This window comes from Alternaria ethzedia (assembly GCF_023757985.1).
Source record: "Alternaria ethzedia strain BMP 0044 chromosome Unknown scaffold_3, whole genome shotgun sequence".
NCBI classification, from domain to species: domain Eukaryota; kingdom Fungi; phylum Ascomycota; class Dothideomycetes; order Pleosporales; family Pleosporaceae; genus Alternaria; species Alternaria ethzedia.
The window spans coordinates 714,899-728,362 of record NW_026056196.1 but is presented as its reverse complement, the minus strand read 5'-3'; the positions used below and the strand labels follow the sequence as shown (position 1 = coordinate 728,362).

The 13,464-nt window shown below is 52.6% G+C and overlaps 4 protein-coding genes across 4 annotated transcripts; 1 reads left to right on the top strand and 3 right to left on the bottom strand.

Moving 5' to 3' along the window:
• Nucleotides 1–1,607: 1,607 nt before the first annotated feature.
• On the bottom strand, nucleotides 1,608–2,825 carry J4E87_001740 (uncharacterized protein; the record flags this gene model as incomplete). The annotated part of the gene is made up of 4 exons (XM_049373381.1): nucleotides 1,608–1,720; nucleotides 1,775–2,417; nucleotides 2,471–2,755; nucleotides 2,820–2,825. The coding sequence occupies 4 exons, from the start codon at nucleotides 2,823–2,825 to the stop codon at nucleotides 1,608–1,610; spliced, it is 1,047 nt and encodes a 348-aa protein (XP_049236751.1).
• Nucleotides 2,826–3,997: 1,172 nt separating this feature from the next.
• J4E87_001739 (uncharacterized protein) lies at nucleotides 3,998–5,013 on the bottom strand (the record flags this gene model as incomplete). The annotated part of the gene is made up of 3 exons (XM_049373380.1): nucleotides 3,998–4,241; nucleotides 4,291–4,674; nucleotides 4,721–5,013. 3 exons carry the CDS (start codon nucleotides 5,011–5,013, stop codon nucleotides 3,998–4,000), a joined length of 921 nt encoding a protein of 306 aa, XP_049236750.1.
• Nucleotides 5,014–6,692: 1,679 nt separating this feature from the next.
• On the top strand, nucleotides 6,693–7,922 carry J4E87_001738 (uncharacterized protein; the record flags this gene model as incomplete). Its single annotated transcript, XM_049373379.1, has 1 exon — nucleotides 6,693–7,922. One exon carries the CDS (start codon nucleotides 6,693–6,695, stop codon nucleotides 7,920–7,922), a length of 1,230 nt encoding a protein of 409 aa, XP_049236749.1.
• Nucleotides 7,923–9,115: 1,193 nt separating this feature from the next.
• J4E87_001737 (uncharacterized protein) lies at nucleotides 9,116–10,811 on the bottom strand (the record flags this gene model as incomplete). Its single annotated transcript, XM_049373378.1, has 2 exons — nucleotides 9,116–10,717; nucleotides 10,767–10,811. The coding sequence occupies 2 exons, from the start codon at nucleotides 10,809–10,811 to the stop codon at nucleotides 9,116–9,118; spliced, it is 1,647 nt and encodes a 548-aa protein (XP_049236748.1).
• Between the last annotated feature and the right edge of the window lie 2,653 nt (nucleotides 10,812–13,464).

Sequence of the window (13,464 nt, the reverse complement as noted above, 5' to 3'; positions counted from 1 at the left end):
AGGAGAAAGAACCACCCTCTGCTCGGCTAGCCATGATAGCTCATATCATCACCGTCGAGAGCTCTGTACAACATACGGATCGTTCCAATGTCAGGCCATATTTCGCACATGCCACCCGACAAAGCATGTCTCGGGTACGAGGTCCTTGGAACCTTTGCCCTGGTTCTTTGCGCGACGCCGGGTGAACGCAGGGCACAATATGCACGCTTACGCAGTTGAAATCTGGCATGCTTACAACCGAATCTGGGTGAGCACATTGAAGACGTGCACATGACATGAAGAACCTTCTTTTGGACCGACACCAACGTAATGATGCCACAACGCGTTGACAGTACTTTTGTAAAACATGCGCGCGACAGTCACCGCGGTAACTAAGCCTTGCAATATAGAGGGGGTATCGTAAGTGATGATGATCACACGAATTGTAGACTCGAGTTACTGATCCCTGACCCCCCGTTTATCTCTGGTCCCGGCGTCACCGATTCATGTTACGATGCTGATATGCTCTAGCGAAGAGATCGATGGAGCGACTTGATGAAAAAGAAGAGGAAATGTAACGTTCGCGCCGCGAGAAGCTCTGAGGCGAAGTCAAAACCTGATGCTGCTGTGACCTGCAGCGTGGCGGCAACATGGCCGTGAACGTGGCTGTTGGAGCTCGGGAAAATTTACCGAACTAACGATAGCGCTTGCTAAAGCACCAATGCCGACTTGTAAGCCTCAAACGAACCCTGATGGCACGACTTGATGACAGTGTACAACACAGGGGAGGATACAGCGTTACCACAGCGCACATAAATCGAACACGCGTCGACGGGCCGTATAAAAGCGAGCTGCGAGATTTCTTCCCGACATTTCGACAGTGCAGCAACAACAAAAGCATGTCTCAAACGGGGAAAGAGGTTTGATAAATCGAGACTGTCGTTGATGTTATTCAATAGCGGGTGCGTGCTGAACCTTCGATCATCGACGTCATAAGGTCACGCCTTCGCGTCAAAGCGAGTAGCACAGGGACCTGTACTTCTGCAGGAAGGACCTCGATTCGAATTGCCTCTCATGGGTGTCGCGAGGTCGTACGCGGTCCATGCGTTCTTTGTGTCTCGGAGAAGGCAGCTTGATGGTTCCGTTTTCGGACTGCTGATCGATACGACATCATGCGTCAGGCATGGGGCTGGGAAGAAAGCCTCGCGGCATGGGATGCTAGAGGGGTTGTGAAGCTGTTGTGGTGATTGAGGCGACGCCCGAAGGCAGGAGGGAAGGAGGTTGGGGCGGAAGCGGGGCCCACTTATTAGGTAAGCATAGTGGATCTTAGCTCGCACAGCGTCATGGCCGACAGAACTTCTACATCGCAACCGTATCAATATAGCTGGTACCCGTGATATAGGCGATGCTGGAGAACTGCCTCGAAAAGCATATGTCGCCATTCCACGATGACACAGTACCCCTTATAAGCGCGAAGGGCTCTAGCATACCCGACCCACGACGGATCGCTTACCCTGCTCGCAAACGCACCACTCTGTTCCTGACTATACGAAAGCTTCCTCGTTCTTCACATGTTTCTCGCTTTTCTCCGCCTTTCCGTCAGTCGCATTAGGCTCGCAGTCCTCTAGTTACGCGGACCACGGATGACCTTCCGGCCCGAGCTTCGCGTTCAGAAACCCAAGCTTGAGCAGCTTCTGCTCGGTGATCTCCTGCTTATGCGCCTCCATCTCGTCTACATCCCCTGGAAAATATCAGCAGCCGTAGACAAAGAGTTGGAATAGAATGATATACGTACAGTTGACGCTGAGGAATGAGCCCTTGAGGTAGTCGGCCTTGGGCTGCGCAAGGTACAGCGATAAGCCACCCGTCTGGATGCCCTTGTCGTGCGCAAACGGCGTGAGCTGGTCGACGACCATACCGCGCTTTGACTCGGTCGCAGCGACGATACCAGGGTGCACGGTGAAGACGCGAAGATTAGGCTTCTCGGCGTCCAGGTACTCGGCCAACTTGAGCAGCGCCATCTTGCTGCCCGAGTAGGCGCTCATGCCGGGAACTGTGAAGGACGAGCCGAGCGTGTTCAGTAGGATGAGGGTACCGGACTCAACGGCCTTGAGGTAGTAGTGTGCGAGAATATACGAGCCCTTGACGTTCACCTCGTAGTCGCTGAACCAAGCGCTAGGTTCGAGGTCGCCGACAGGTCCGCCCACCATACTACCCGCGGCATGAACCACGACGTCAACGGTGCTCAAGGCATCGGTCGCCTTCTTGAACAGGTTCTGGACTTCGGCCTCGTTGGTCAAGTCGGCGGTGGCACTAAGGACCTTGGTCTCGGGGCTGAGGGACGCGATGGCGCTGGCGGGCTCTTCCAACAGATCCTTGTTACGGCCGACAAGCACGATGCCCTTGGCGCCGGCTATAGCCCAGGCACGAGCCACTTCCTATTCGTTGGCGTCAGCATCCATCTCGCGCGATCGACAACGGACCGTCTTACGCCTCCTAAACCGCCTGTAGCGCCCGTGATCAGAATGGTCTTGCCATTGGCGCTGAGAGTGGGGTTCTTGGGGTCGATGGCCGGGTACACATCGCGCTTGAACGACTTGGTGAGCTGGAACGGGGTCGTGAAGGCGTTGGGGTCCATGCTGAGGATGAAGAGATTGCGTTCGAGAATCAGCGGCAGAGCAAGTGGTAAGTGGAAAAGGTATTCGATTGATTGAAAAGTGTAAAGCGTAGAGATTTGGACTGTTGTTGTTGCGATTATGTGTGCAGCAGCGACCATCTACAGCCTCAAGTACTTGCGGCGTCAGCCTTGTGCAACGCACCGTCAGGCACTGTCGAGCAACGTGCATACTGTATTATCTCAGCTGTGATGCGAGCCAGGGACAGATTTACAAGCAGCAGACGCGATGCGAAGGCCGACCCCGAATTGTATTTCAAAGCATGACTCGGGTCCCGCGCTAGGGCCCCCCTACTTGACGCTAATCATCTGCTTTCCATGTTTGCGACGGCGCCAGTATGTTGCTGGTTGTACGAGCGATTCTTTAGTACACTGACGCGTCGTTAGACTTCATTCGCTCTGCGAAGCTTTCAAGCATTGCCCTGGGTGCGCGTCCAGTCCCGTCCAATACCTTCACGGTCACCATTCCGCCTTGATTTACATGTTGGAACGAGTACCATCGCAAAGCATGTATTCTACATCGCCACTGGAAATCTGCTCTTCGCGCGGATAGCTGGCCCGAATTTGAAGAACACAAATGGGATAGGTACCATAGCCAGACACAGGAAGCCAAGGAGAGACGTCGCCCAACCAATCCCGAGAGCATCATACACTGAGTTGAATGTTAGCTTGTTCAGGGCTCTAGATATTGCTATCGGTTGGTTCCACATTTGATGACGTACTCTGCACGGTAAAGAGGGGAAAGACAGCCCCAAGCGTGTACCTGACGATTCCATTCGCCGCTATAGCTGACGCGCCGTTCATCGCACCGTATACATCCGCAAGATAGAGCGCAGAAGATGTCTAGAGATCAGGATGTTAGTGGTAATGGAACATAAACTCGAGCTTCGCAACTTACGAAGACACAGATATTGCCCCATGCAAAAGGTATAACTCCCACCACAGTGGGAGCCCAATGAACGCCCTTATCAGCACACCAGCCAAACCAGAAGAGACCAATGACCATACCCCAGCTACCAAGCATTGCGCTATATAATCGATGTTCTGGGTCAGCGTTCGGGTTGCCTTTCAAGGTGGCCTGCTGGTGTTTCTTCATGTAGACCATGCGGTCTACGACAATGGTAGTCATACCTCCAACAAACACACCAATACTGATGGGAATAAATGTGAGCCCAGACTGAGACGGCGTAAAGGAATATGGCGGACGTGAGAAGACATAGGGGAAAGCTGCGAAGAAGAGAAACAGCACCGCAAATGCGAAACCTGTGTACAGCGAGACGAAGAACACTACAGGCTGTGCATGATTAGCTCAAGCATGGACGAAGATGCACCGGGGGCTTGCAATCATACCTCTGTTGAGAGCATGTGAAGGGGCCGAATGAACCTCAGAACGATCTCACGCTTGATATCTCCATTCCCCTGTTTCTTTTGCACTCCATTCTTCTTCATTCGCTTCTTCAAGATGATAGGCTTGTAAGTCTCATCCATTGGTATGGATGTGGCATATACAGCCACCGCAAGGAAAAGAATGGACCATTGTGTCCACGGCCAAGTCTTGTACTGCGCCACGAATCCTCCAACCACGGGTCTGTCATCACGTCAACATCTAAGAGCAATAGACTCTGGACGATACATACCCAATGGACGGCCCAGCGAAAGGAGCCATCAAGTAGAAACTCGTAGCCAAGGCGCGCTTATGCGGTGGGAACAAATCGGCATTCGTTCCAGCACCAACAGCAAGTGCTGGACTTCCAAACAATCCTGCGAAGAATCGACACACGACCAGGCCCGCGTATGATTTCGAGAAGCCTGCGCCGAGAGTAAACAGCATGAATATAGGGAAGAACAACAGATAGACAGCTTTTCGGCCTTTCCTTTCGCTAAGTGGTGCAGTGACGATTGGACCAAACGCGAGGCCGAGCGTGTAAAGCGTTATGCCGATGAGCGCAGCCGTGCGCGATACGTCGAAGTCACGCATGACGTCTGCGAGCGCGGGTGTATACACTGATGTTCCAAAGGTGCTGAGCCGTCAGTATCTCCTGTGTTACGCGCTGTCTTGCAACTTACACAGTGAATCCAAAGAGGGCAGGTATCATCGTATGATAAGCCAACTTCCATGTAGACCAGTTGTGCGGGTTCTCAGGGTCGTCCGGACCATCCCAGTCCATCGGGTCGACGGGGCTGGTGAACGATCCATCTTCGCTAGCCGGCCGCTCACTACAGCGTCGTTCATCCTCGAATTTGGCGGGTTGGCATGGAGATCGATGTTCGTGGTCGGGCTTCTCTCCGTTGTTTCCAGCAATGACAGTCTCGGTCTCATGGATCGATATCCCATGTCCATTCTGGCAATCGTGGTTCATGCTAGGAATATGGTGAGTTCAGTCAGGGTGCTGTGGAGGGCACCCGGGATATCCTCCGCTATACTTCACAATGAGAGGATGTGTGCTGTATATACCCGGCGCTTGTCCTGCTCCCCGCACGCGTTCAGAGTTACGGCCGAAAGCAAGCGCGGCGCACTATCAAGACTGCCATATTGAGTTACCCGCATCCTCTACGAAACTGCCATGAAGTGAAGAAGAGCTGAGCTGTAAAGGAGTGCGCGGTTCTGATTGGCTGATTGTGAGGCGACCCGAGGCTCGGTATTGGGTTTACTGATCACAAATCACATATTAAACGGTGGCTTCCAAGGTTGCTCACGTGACGAGGCGCATTGAGACCTCGAGGAGGAATGGCATCGCGTAGTACATGTTTGAGCCTGGTAGCTTTGGGACCGGGCCAATGTTTGCAAAAGCGAAGCGGGATGTTTCCAAGGTTGCGTGTAGAGGAGGGAAGGAGAAGAAAACCGCGATGACGTTATCCGGCTTGGCAAAACGCCAATCGGCTTCGACTTCAACACTCATTCATCCCAAGCTGAGCATGTCTTGGACATCTTCGTCGCGTCTAGATATTCTTGATCTCGTTTACGAATTTCTATTGTTGCTGAGTGCAATAGTTTGGCAAGCGCGGTCGCACACAGAACGACATCCGTTGTTGTCCACGGGTGGGAAGGGGCTGGAGCCGCCGCGTTCGCGACAACCTGACCGCGACCGTTATATCAGCTCCTCATCGCATCGGCTGGGGCTCGACAAAACAAGGAGAGAATGCACTCTAGCGGGTTGTAAGAAACTCGGATAGCTTGCGACACGTTTGCTTCTTCACAAAGATCGCGATCCAGCTATGAGGACCCCTGTCGTGGCCTTCTTATCGTTCGGATACCGACTGTCACGTTGTGATATTGCAACTTGATCCAGGATGATAACAAAAACTGCGTAGGCAAATCAGCCTCAAGATGCTAACACGAAACAGTATCGTAGGGGTCATCGGCTGCAAACTCGCCTGCGGTGGTATCGCGTTTCGGTACCACTGAAAGCCAGGTCTCCGCACACACATCGCTATGGATCATACAGGCCCCCATCGCGACGACGACTATACCGAGTTGGTGCAATCAGTCATTCCTATGGACGACAACAGGAATCTGAGCTAAACCATACAAGTGAAGGGAAGAGTTGTGAACGCACGTGCGTTTCCCCTTCAAGCCATGGTTGAGTGTTCTTCGACACTAGGCACCCATTCTTAACAGAACGCTCCACCAGATCTTATAACTGTGTCAACCCTGGTGTCAACGCATACACCCACGTCCTTTCACATCACGCAGTGAATTCCTCTAATTATCAGTATTCCCCGGTAACTCCTACATACAGCGAACTTAATGGGTTCAAAGCGCAAACACCAAGCCGAGAAGGACTGCGCGCCTTCGCAGTTGCCCAGAAAGCGCAGTCGTCGCGACGTTCAGGAGACAGGTGCAGTTTCCCAGAATGAAAGCGATCACGATAAGGGTGCCAGGCGCAGTCGCGGTGATGACAGACAACTTCCGTACCCAACGCGCGGGCATAAGAAGCCCACGAATATTGCTGCGGAGCTTGCAAACCTTGCCGACTACAATACACCTCCCGTGAAGCGATCTCGGAGGGATACCATAGCTCAGCTTACCGATAATGAAATGCCCAAGGCCAGGTCCAGCCGCAACCGCGTTCGTAATTTACGAACTTCAGGGTATGCCGCTCAGTCTGTCAATTTGAGCGAAAAGCTTCGTGTACAGGGTGCGCGCATCACCAAATCAACAACCACAGGCGCCCACCGAAGGAAGACAAGCTTCGAGGAGAAAGTCAGGGCAGAGGCTGATAGGTTGGGTCCTTGGCTTGGTTGGGTATCAGAGGAAGAGAAAGACGATGAGAGCGACGAGGAAACCCAATACGTGCCGCGCTCACATTCTCGTCGATATCCACCAAAGAGGCCAGGTACTCAGAATGCACCCTGGAGTGATCTACCGGGTGAAGTCCGCAATTTGATATATCAATACGCCATGACCGACGAAGAGAAGAAGATGTTGAACGTTCGCCACTACCCCGAAGGCGTACCTCGGCGCTCTGTTCGCGGCATAGCTTGTCCGACAAACTTCGCGCATTCATATTGGGGCTTCACTCAAACCTGCCGCCAGATTCGGAATGAGTTTACCCCTTGGCTTCTAGAGAAGCGTCGAGTCCGTACCGCGCTTGAGACCATCAACGACTACGTCAACATCTTCCATCGACCAGATAAAGACGGCGAGGTAGCAGGATGGGTGGAGCCCATCTGCTGCAGCGCACCACTCCCTCAACATGGTGTTGATATTCTCTCCTTGTTGAAGCTTCGGGAAACCAGTTCAAGATTTCATCTTCAGCTGACTCCAACAACTGTAAGCGAAGCTCTAGACGCCTTGATCATGCCCACCGATCCGGATGACTTCGATGAGCTGAAGATCATGCGGGATATGGCAAGAACGTTTCGCACTTGGTCACAGGATAATGTTATCAGCTTGATAGGCCTGGATGGCATCAACATCACCTCGGTACCCAAAGGATTGAACACTATCACCAGTACCACTGAAGACGAAGATGATGCGCAGCATGAGATTCTGATCAAGTTCATCATGAGACCAGGCCAAACGGAAAAAGCTCCTGATAAATACCGCCTACATTGTCTTAACAAGATTATCTTCGCCTCTGAGCTCTCGAAAAAGACCGGTGTGAAGCTGAAGGCTTGTTTCGACACTGGCGTCGCGAAGTGGAAGGTTCGGTGCATTGGGGTTGTCGACACGTGCTGGACAGCACGAGCTGGTGGCAGCAAGATTTCCCGTCGTTTGATGAAGTACTGTTATTCTCCTGGCTACAAAGGAGAAAGCTTGGACTGAGCTTGAGATAACGCCTGCCATCACTTTTTCGGACACCTACGAGAGGAGCTTGAGGAAGTTCACAGCAAAATTTTCTCGGCTTTTCAAGAATGCAAACAATTCTGCAACGTCCAACGAATCATTTGTGCGTCGTTTATTGACTACAGCGATATCACAAAAGAACTATCACAGCTCATGGGATACGTGAGGCGCTACTGTTGAGTTCCTCAACGCATCAAGCTTGCTCATACATCATGCGCGTGCTGTCCGCATAGCTGTCGGTGCAACAGCGCATCCTTGACGCGTCCCACACGCGACAGCTTATACATCGAACAACGTATAGACGCTGCTTCGCTCGGGTTATTTTCCATCATATCATATATACATATAAATTTATGCATTACATCCGCCCATAGTCTTCTTCATCTAACCATCGTTAACGTATCAAACTCAACCAAGCATGTTTCCCAACCAGCCACCTCAGCCCCCAAGAAACGGCCAAGACCAAGCTCAGCAGCCCGGACAACCCGTCTTCCAAGTCATAGTAACACCAACAGGGCAGCGTGTGTTAGTACCTTACCCTCTCCCAGATCAAGTATGTATACCGCAAGGACCAATGCCAGGACCAGCACCAGCAGCGACACAAGCCCAGCCGTGGTGGATGCCCGCGCCGCCCATGCCTGTTCAGAGTGACCACGGCGCACACCCTCAAGAGCCGCCTGAACAGCCGCCCCAACCACAACCGCTTCTCGTGGCACCATTACCCGACCCTACACAAGATCCTAATAATCCTGCCACCCTGCCAAGTGACTACTTCACTTATCGCGACGCGGGATGGAGTGATGAGGCGTTGGCGAAGCTGCAGAGGAAGCATAGGGAAGCAAGAAGAAAGAAGTAAGTACACGGCGCAAACGAGATCAGAGGTGATACACCACGGGCTAGGTTTTGCAATACATGAAGTGTGATATATAGCGAGTGTATTTAGGTAGAGCTTGAGGCTGCTTCGGTAGTTGGGGGGCCGCATCGCGCAGATCCATCAATGATATATGTAAGACGCTCAAATGAACTAAATATGGGTTTTTTGCACCCGAAACATGGGACTAGGAGAGCTAGTCATGAGTCAAATGACTGAATCGCTTGCGCTATGTGCGTCGGATGATTGAGCATAAATGAGCGGGCCATTAGTTGCACACATGTGAGCTGTTACCCTATGCTCAGTCGCTCGATGTGACTTCGAGCTCCTTAAGCTCAGTCGTCCTTTCTCGACGCAACTTCGTCCTCTTGATACCGAACGAGATCAAAAGTCCAATGGCACCCACAATCGTCATGAGAATCCAGGTCCCTCTCAGCGCGCTCATGAAGCTATAGCGGACTATACTCTTCTGGAACTCAGTGAGGCCAGTGATAGCGGCGCTTTGAGATATCGCTTCGCCCCCAGTGAGGTTAAGAGCAACATCTTCTACGATGCCACTGTCAACAATCTTCTCGTAGTGTGGCGCCATGAGGAGTTGGAATACCACTTGGCCGATAACTAGACCGATGGCACCAAATATTGCACGTAAAAATCCAAAAGCCGCAGTACCGGCCGCGATATCCGCCTCTTGTATGCGCGTTTGTAGAGCAATGAGCGGCGCGCCAAAGTTGGGCCCGAAACCCAGGCCGATAATGACCATGAATGCGACGATAGTTCCAAGACTTGGCGCGGTGCCGAGCGAGATGAGAAGGCCGACACCGAGCGTCATAACAAACAGACCCACTTGCAGTACTTCTAGGAAACGCCCAGTCTTCTCTATGACATGACCAGAAGCGAATGAAACAAGTGCCAAAGGTATCGCGACGGCGAGCATACATACGCCTGTGATCTCTGGTTGGAGCCCGAGCACGATCTGGAAGTACAAGGGTAGGAAGTAAGCGACCGAGGTAAAGACCACAGTGTCGCATGCGCATACGGCCAGTGCGCTGAGGTTGCTGATGTCCTTGAAGATGCGCAGTGGCATGATAGGGCTGCCGCCATGTTGTGCCACCCAGTGTTGCGAGAAAGGGAAGGCGACGTAAGCGAGTGATCCAAACAGCAAGCACGTGATGACTCCTGCGTTCGAGTAGGAGCTAATGCCACCTACTTGGAGGCCTACTAGCAGAAGTATAGTAGCCGTGATTATCGTGACCGTCCCCAGCCAGTCCATAGCCGCGAGTCCTGTTTTAAAGGGCGTTCGTGGGTTGTGTAGGTGTAGCGTAAGATACAACACTAAGATCGCTAGCGAGATGATGGGTATGTTGATGTAAAAGCACCACGTCCAATGGAGACGTTGTGCAAAGACGCCGCCAAGTACCGGGCCCAGAGCAGAGGCGACGGCCCATACAGCACCAACAGTACCCATGTAGAAGGACCGATCCCGGATGGTGAAGAGGTCGCTGACGCATACGTGAACCAGTACCACCACCCCACCGCCGCCGAGACCCTGAACGACACGACCGAAAATGAGCATAACGGCATTCACACTGACGGCGCACAAGATGCTGCCGCCAAGGAAAATGGCGTTGGCTGCCAGGATTACTGGCTTTCGTCCAAAAATGTCCGAGAGCTTCCCCCAGAACGGGACTGATGAAGCGTTGGCGAGAAGGTAGGATGATCCTATCCAGGCGTAAAGGGAATCTGGGATGTGGAAGGACTGGGAGATCGTGGGCAAAGCGGTTGGGATGAGCACAGTGTCGAGTGCTACTAGAAAGATCGATAGACTGAGGGCGATGAAAGCCGCCAGTACGTGGGTCGGAGCACTGGTCTTTCCATTCGAGGCCATCTTGGCTCCTGTGAAGGACTTGAATAGTTAATTTGAAAGGTTTTTTGTCGCGGTGGTAGTTGCTCACCTTAATCGATTCTGATGACGCGGTGATGTCAGTGCCAGCCGACATGTTTGGAAAGCACTCCTCGTTGAGGGTCGTCATCCTGCCAGATTCGCCGGACCCCACCGTCATAAAGATATGTGCAGGCAAGAACTATGAAGAGTCTATGACGACAGACGACAGAAAGCTGCAATCGCACACTTGTCGAATGGAAATAATGCCGAGGTGATATGTGAGCTTTGGCGTGGCTTTTGACCCTTTATACCGCGACGCTGACGCATATGATAAAGAAGCCACATTTGACAAGTCTATCGTCACTCTCTGGGCCCCTCTTAGCCGATGGGTATACGGGTTACATCCATGCGTTTGCATGCGTCGGGGGCATTAGCCCGTAGTGTATACTTTTGTAGTACATGCAGGCTGCGATTGGAGATCCCTGGCTGAGCTGGATCTTAGTAGAAGAGGTGGCTTGCTGTCGGTATACTTGTCCAGCACCTAACAAAGATCCCGGAACATCGGTTAGTGAACAGCATCGCCACCTAGTCCATGCGGAACGTGTAGTATTAAGTCTGCACGGTCCTGGTTGGGCTGGATCTGCGACTACATGTGGGGACCCCGCGTATTATTTCAGGGAAGTAGCTATGCATACGCGAGAGCTAATCGGGCTGAGGCAATTGGAGGCAGCGGCAAGCAGCCGATCCTGCATGCTACTGATGCGGTACTGATCAGCAGCTTTCACGTGGTGGGGTTTCCACATCTAGAAATCGAACAACCATCGTGGAAATTGAGTATCGTCCTGCTGGTACCTTTGATACCATTCTCGTCAAATTCAGAAGTGCTGATATGCCGAGACTGGTAATACACTCTCTTGTAGGACAGCTGCCAATCTGAAGACCGCCTAAGTGTATAGTGGGGACAAGTCAAATAAGACGAGCGTAACGTGAGCCTTTGCGCTTTGCGCTGAAACTTAGCAAATGATCTATCGACAACAAGTCGAACGTTTTGGGCTGCACTGAGTTGACAATTGCACAAGGTTGCCAATGCTTGTGTTCCTCGGATATGTCGTGTAAATCAGTCCTTTCCGCATGAAGCCGGCGTCAACGCAGCTGTGTCAATCGGGGCTCACGGGCTGCACTTCTCCGGGCATCTGGCAATAGTCTTAGTGCGAGATCCACCGGCTCACGTATAATACGCGACACGTATGTGCCCATATTCACGTGTTTGCGTCTCCTGAACGAACCCTATGCGCGAAGACTGCTGTAGAACGTGTTGCAACTTAAGCACATAAACTTGACCCTCTGTTGTGCTTGACGTTGAAACAGCGGAACGATGCTCTCCGGGAACGATGGTGCAGGTACATTAATGCTCAGACTGAGCAGGTTCGATAGATCGTCAACGTCGACTTCTGATGCTCTCGTCTACAATGGATCAGTATCGATTGGGCGAATGGACACCACCAACCGTAGTCTCGGTGGCCAGCTGTAACCGGGGTCACGCTAGTGAAGATACAGTGCCATGCTAGCAAGCCAACAACATGATCCGTTTTTGACTACCCGCATCGTGGCTGTGGGAGATTGTTGGTGTGAAAGACCGGGGTAGGCGTGGACGGAGCAGAGACGTATTCTAGCGTCGTTTGGAGTCGGTCTGTCGCGTAAGAGATAGTAGCTGCCGATCTGCAGAAGATAAAATTCCGAGACATATGAGTTGTTCGTCCTCTGGCTGCTTCGTTTGCGAGTATGATAACAGTGCCGACGCGCTTCGGCGATGGATGTCGTGCAGGGTGGGCACCGTTCGGAATTGGACACGGGGTGTAGCCGCTCGTGCAGCGTGGCGGAGACCGGGGATGTGGTACTGGTAACACAAAGAACCTTTGAAGAGGCTTTGGACGATAACCCTTCGAGAGTCAGCACAAGCACACCCTGACTGTGCGCTCCCATGTGAGCGTCGGCCTATTCCGTCCATTTGGGGCTCTTCCGGAATCCTGCATCGACAAGGAACAAATTCACTTACGTCAGCCCTCGAATGTACTCAAGAAACTGCGAGGGAGATGGCCCGAGAAGCCCGGTGACAAAATGCGAGAGGTCGGCCGTGGATGACGACTACAAGGTTGCGCCATCGTTGGCGTTCACAGGCCCCATGGCACAGTGGGCCACCAAATATCGACTGATGCGTTCCGGTACATACAGCGACGCGCTCTGTTCGCATGTGGAATGGCGTTCATCAACCTTGGGAGCGTACCTAGGACCGCCATGGACGACGTGAGGAGGTGGAGACATTCGATCTTTCGTACATAAGGGGTGAGAACGCGTCGGATGATGGTCCAGGGCGCGAAACGAACGAAAGCGCGTACTCGAATGGTTGTCAGCGGTGGTAACGCGCCTGTCTCGCGTTCCTTTGTCGGAGTCATCGCGATGTCGCGTTGCGATGTCGGTTCTGGGTTGCAACATGTGGGGCAGCTCCCTCGGCTTCGAAGGGCCGCCAAGCCCCAAAGGGCGGAAGTGCAGGTGCGGCGAGGAAAAAAATTGTTTATCATGCTGCCCCTTCCCCACTAGAGCGCTCTTACTTTCCAATAACCATGAGCCCAAACGCCATCACCAGCTGGGACAACACTCCCGCCACGCCGCTACGAAGACGCCGCCGCCGCCCACACTGAGAACTCGAGTTGAGAGTAGATGGACTGCTGCTGCATCTAGCGCCCAACGGCCATAGCATTATTCTTCCA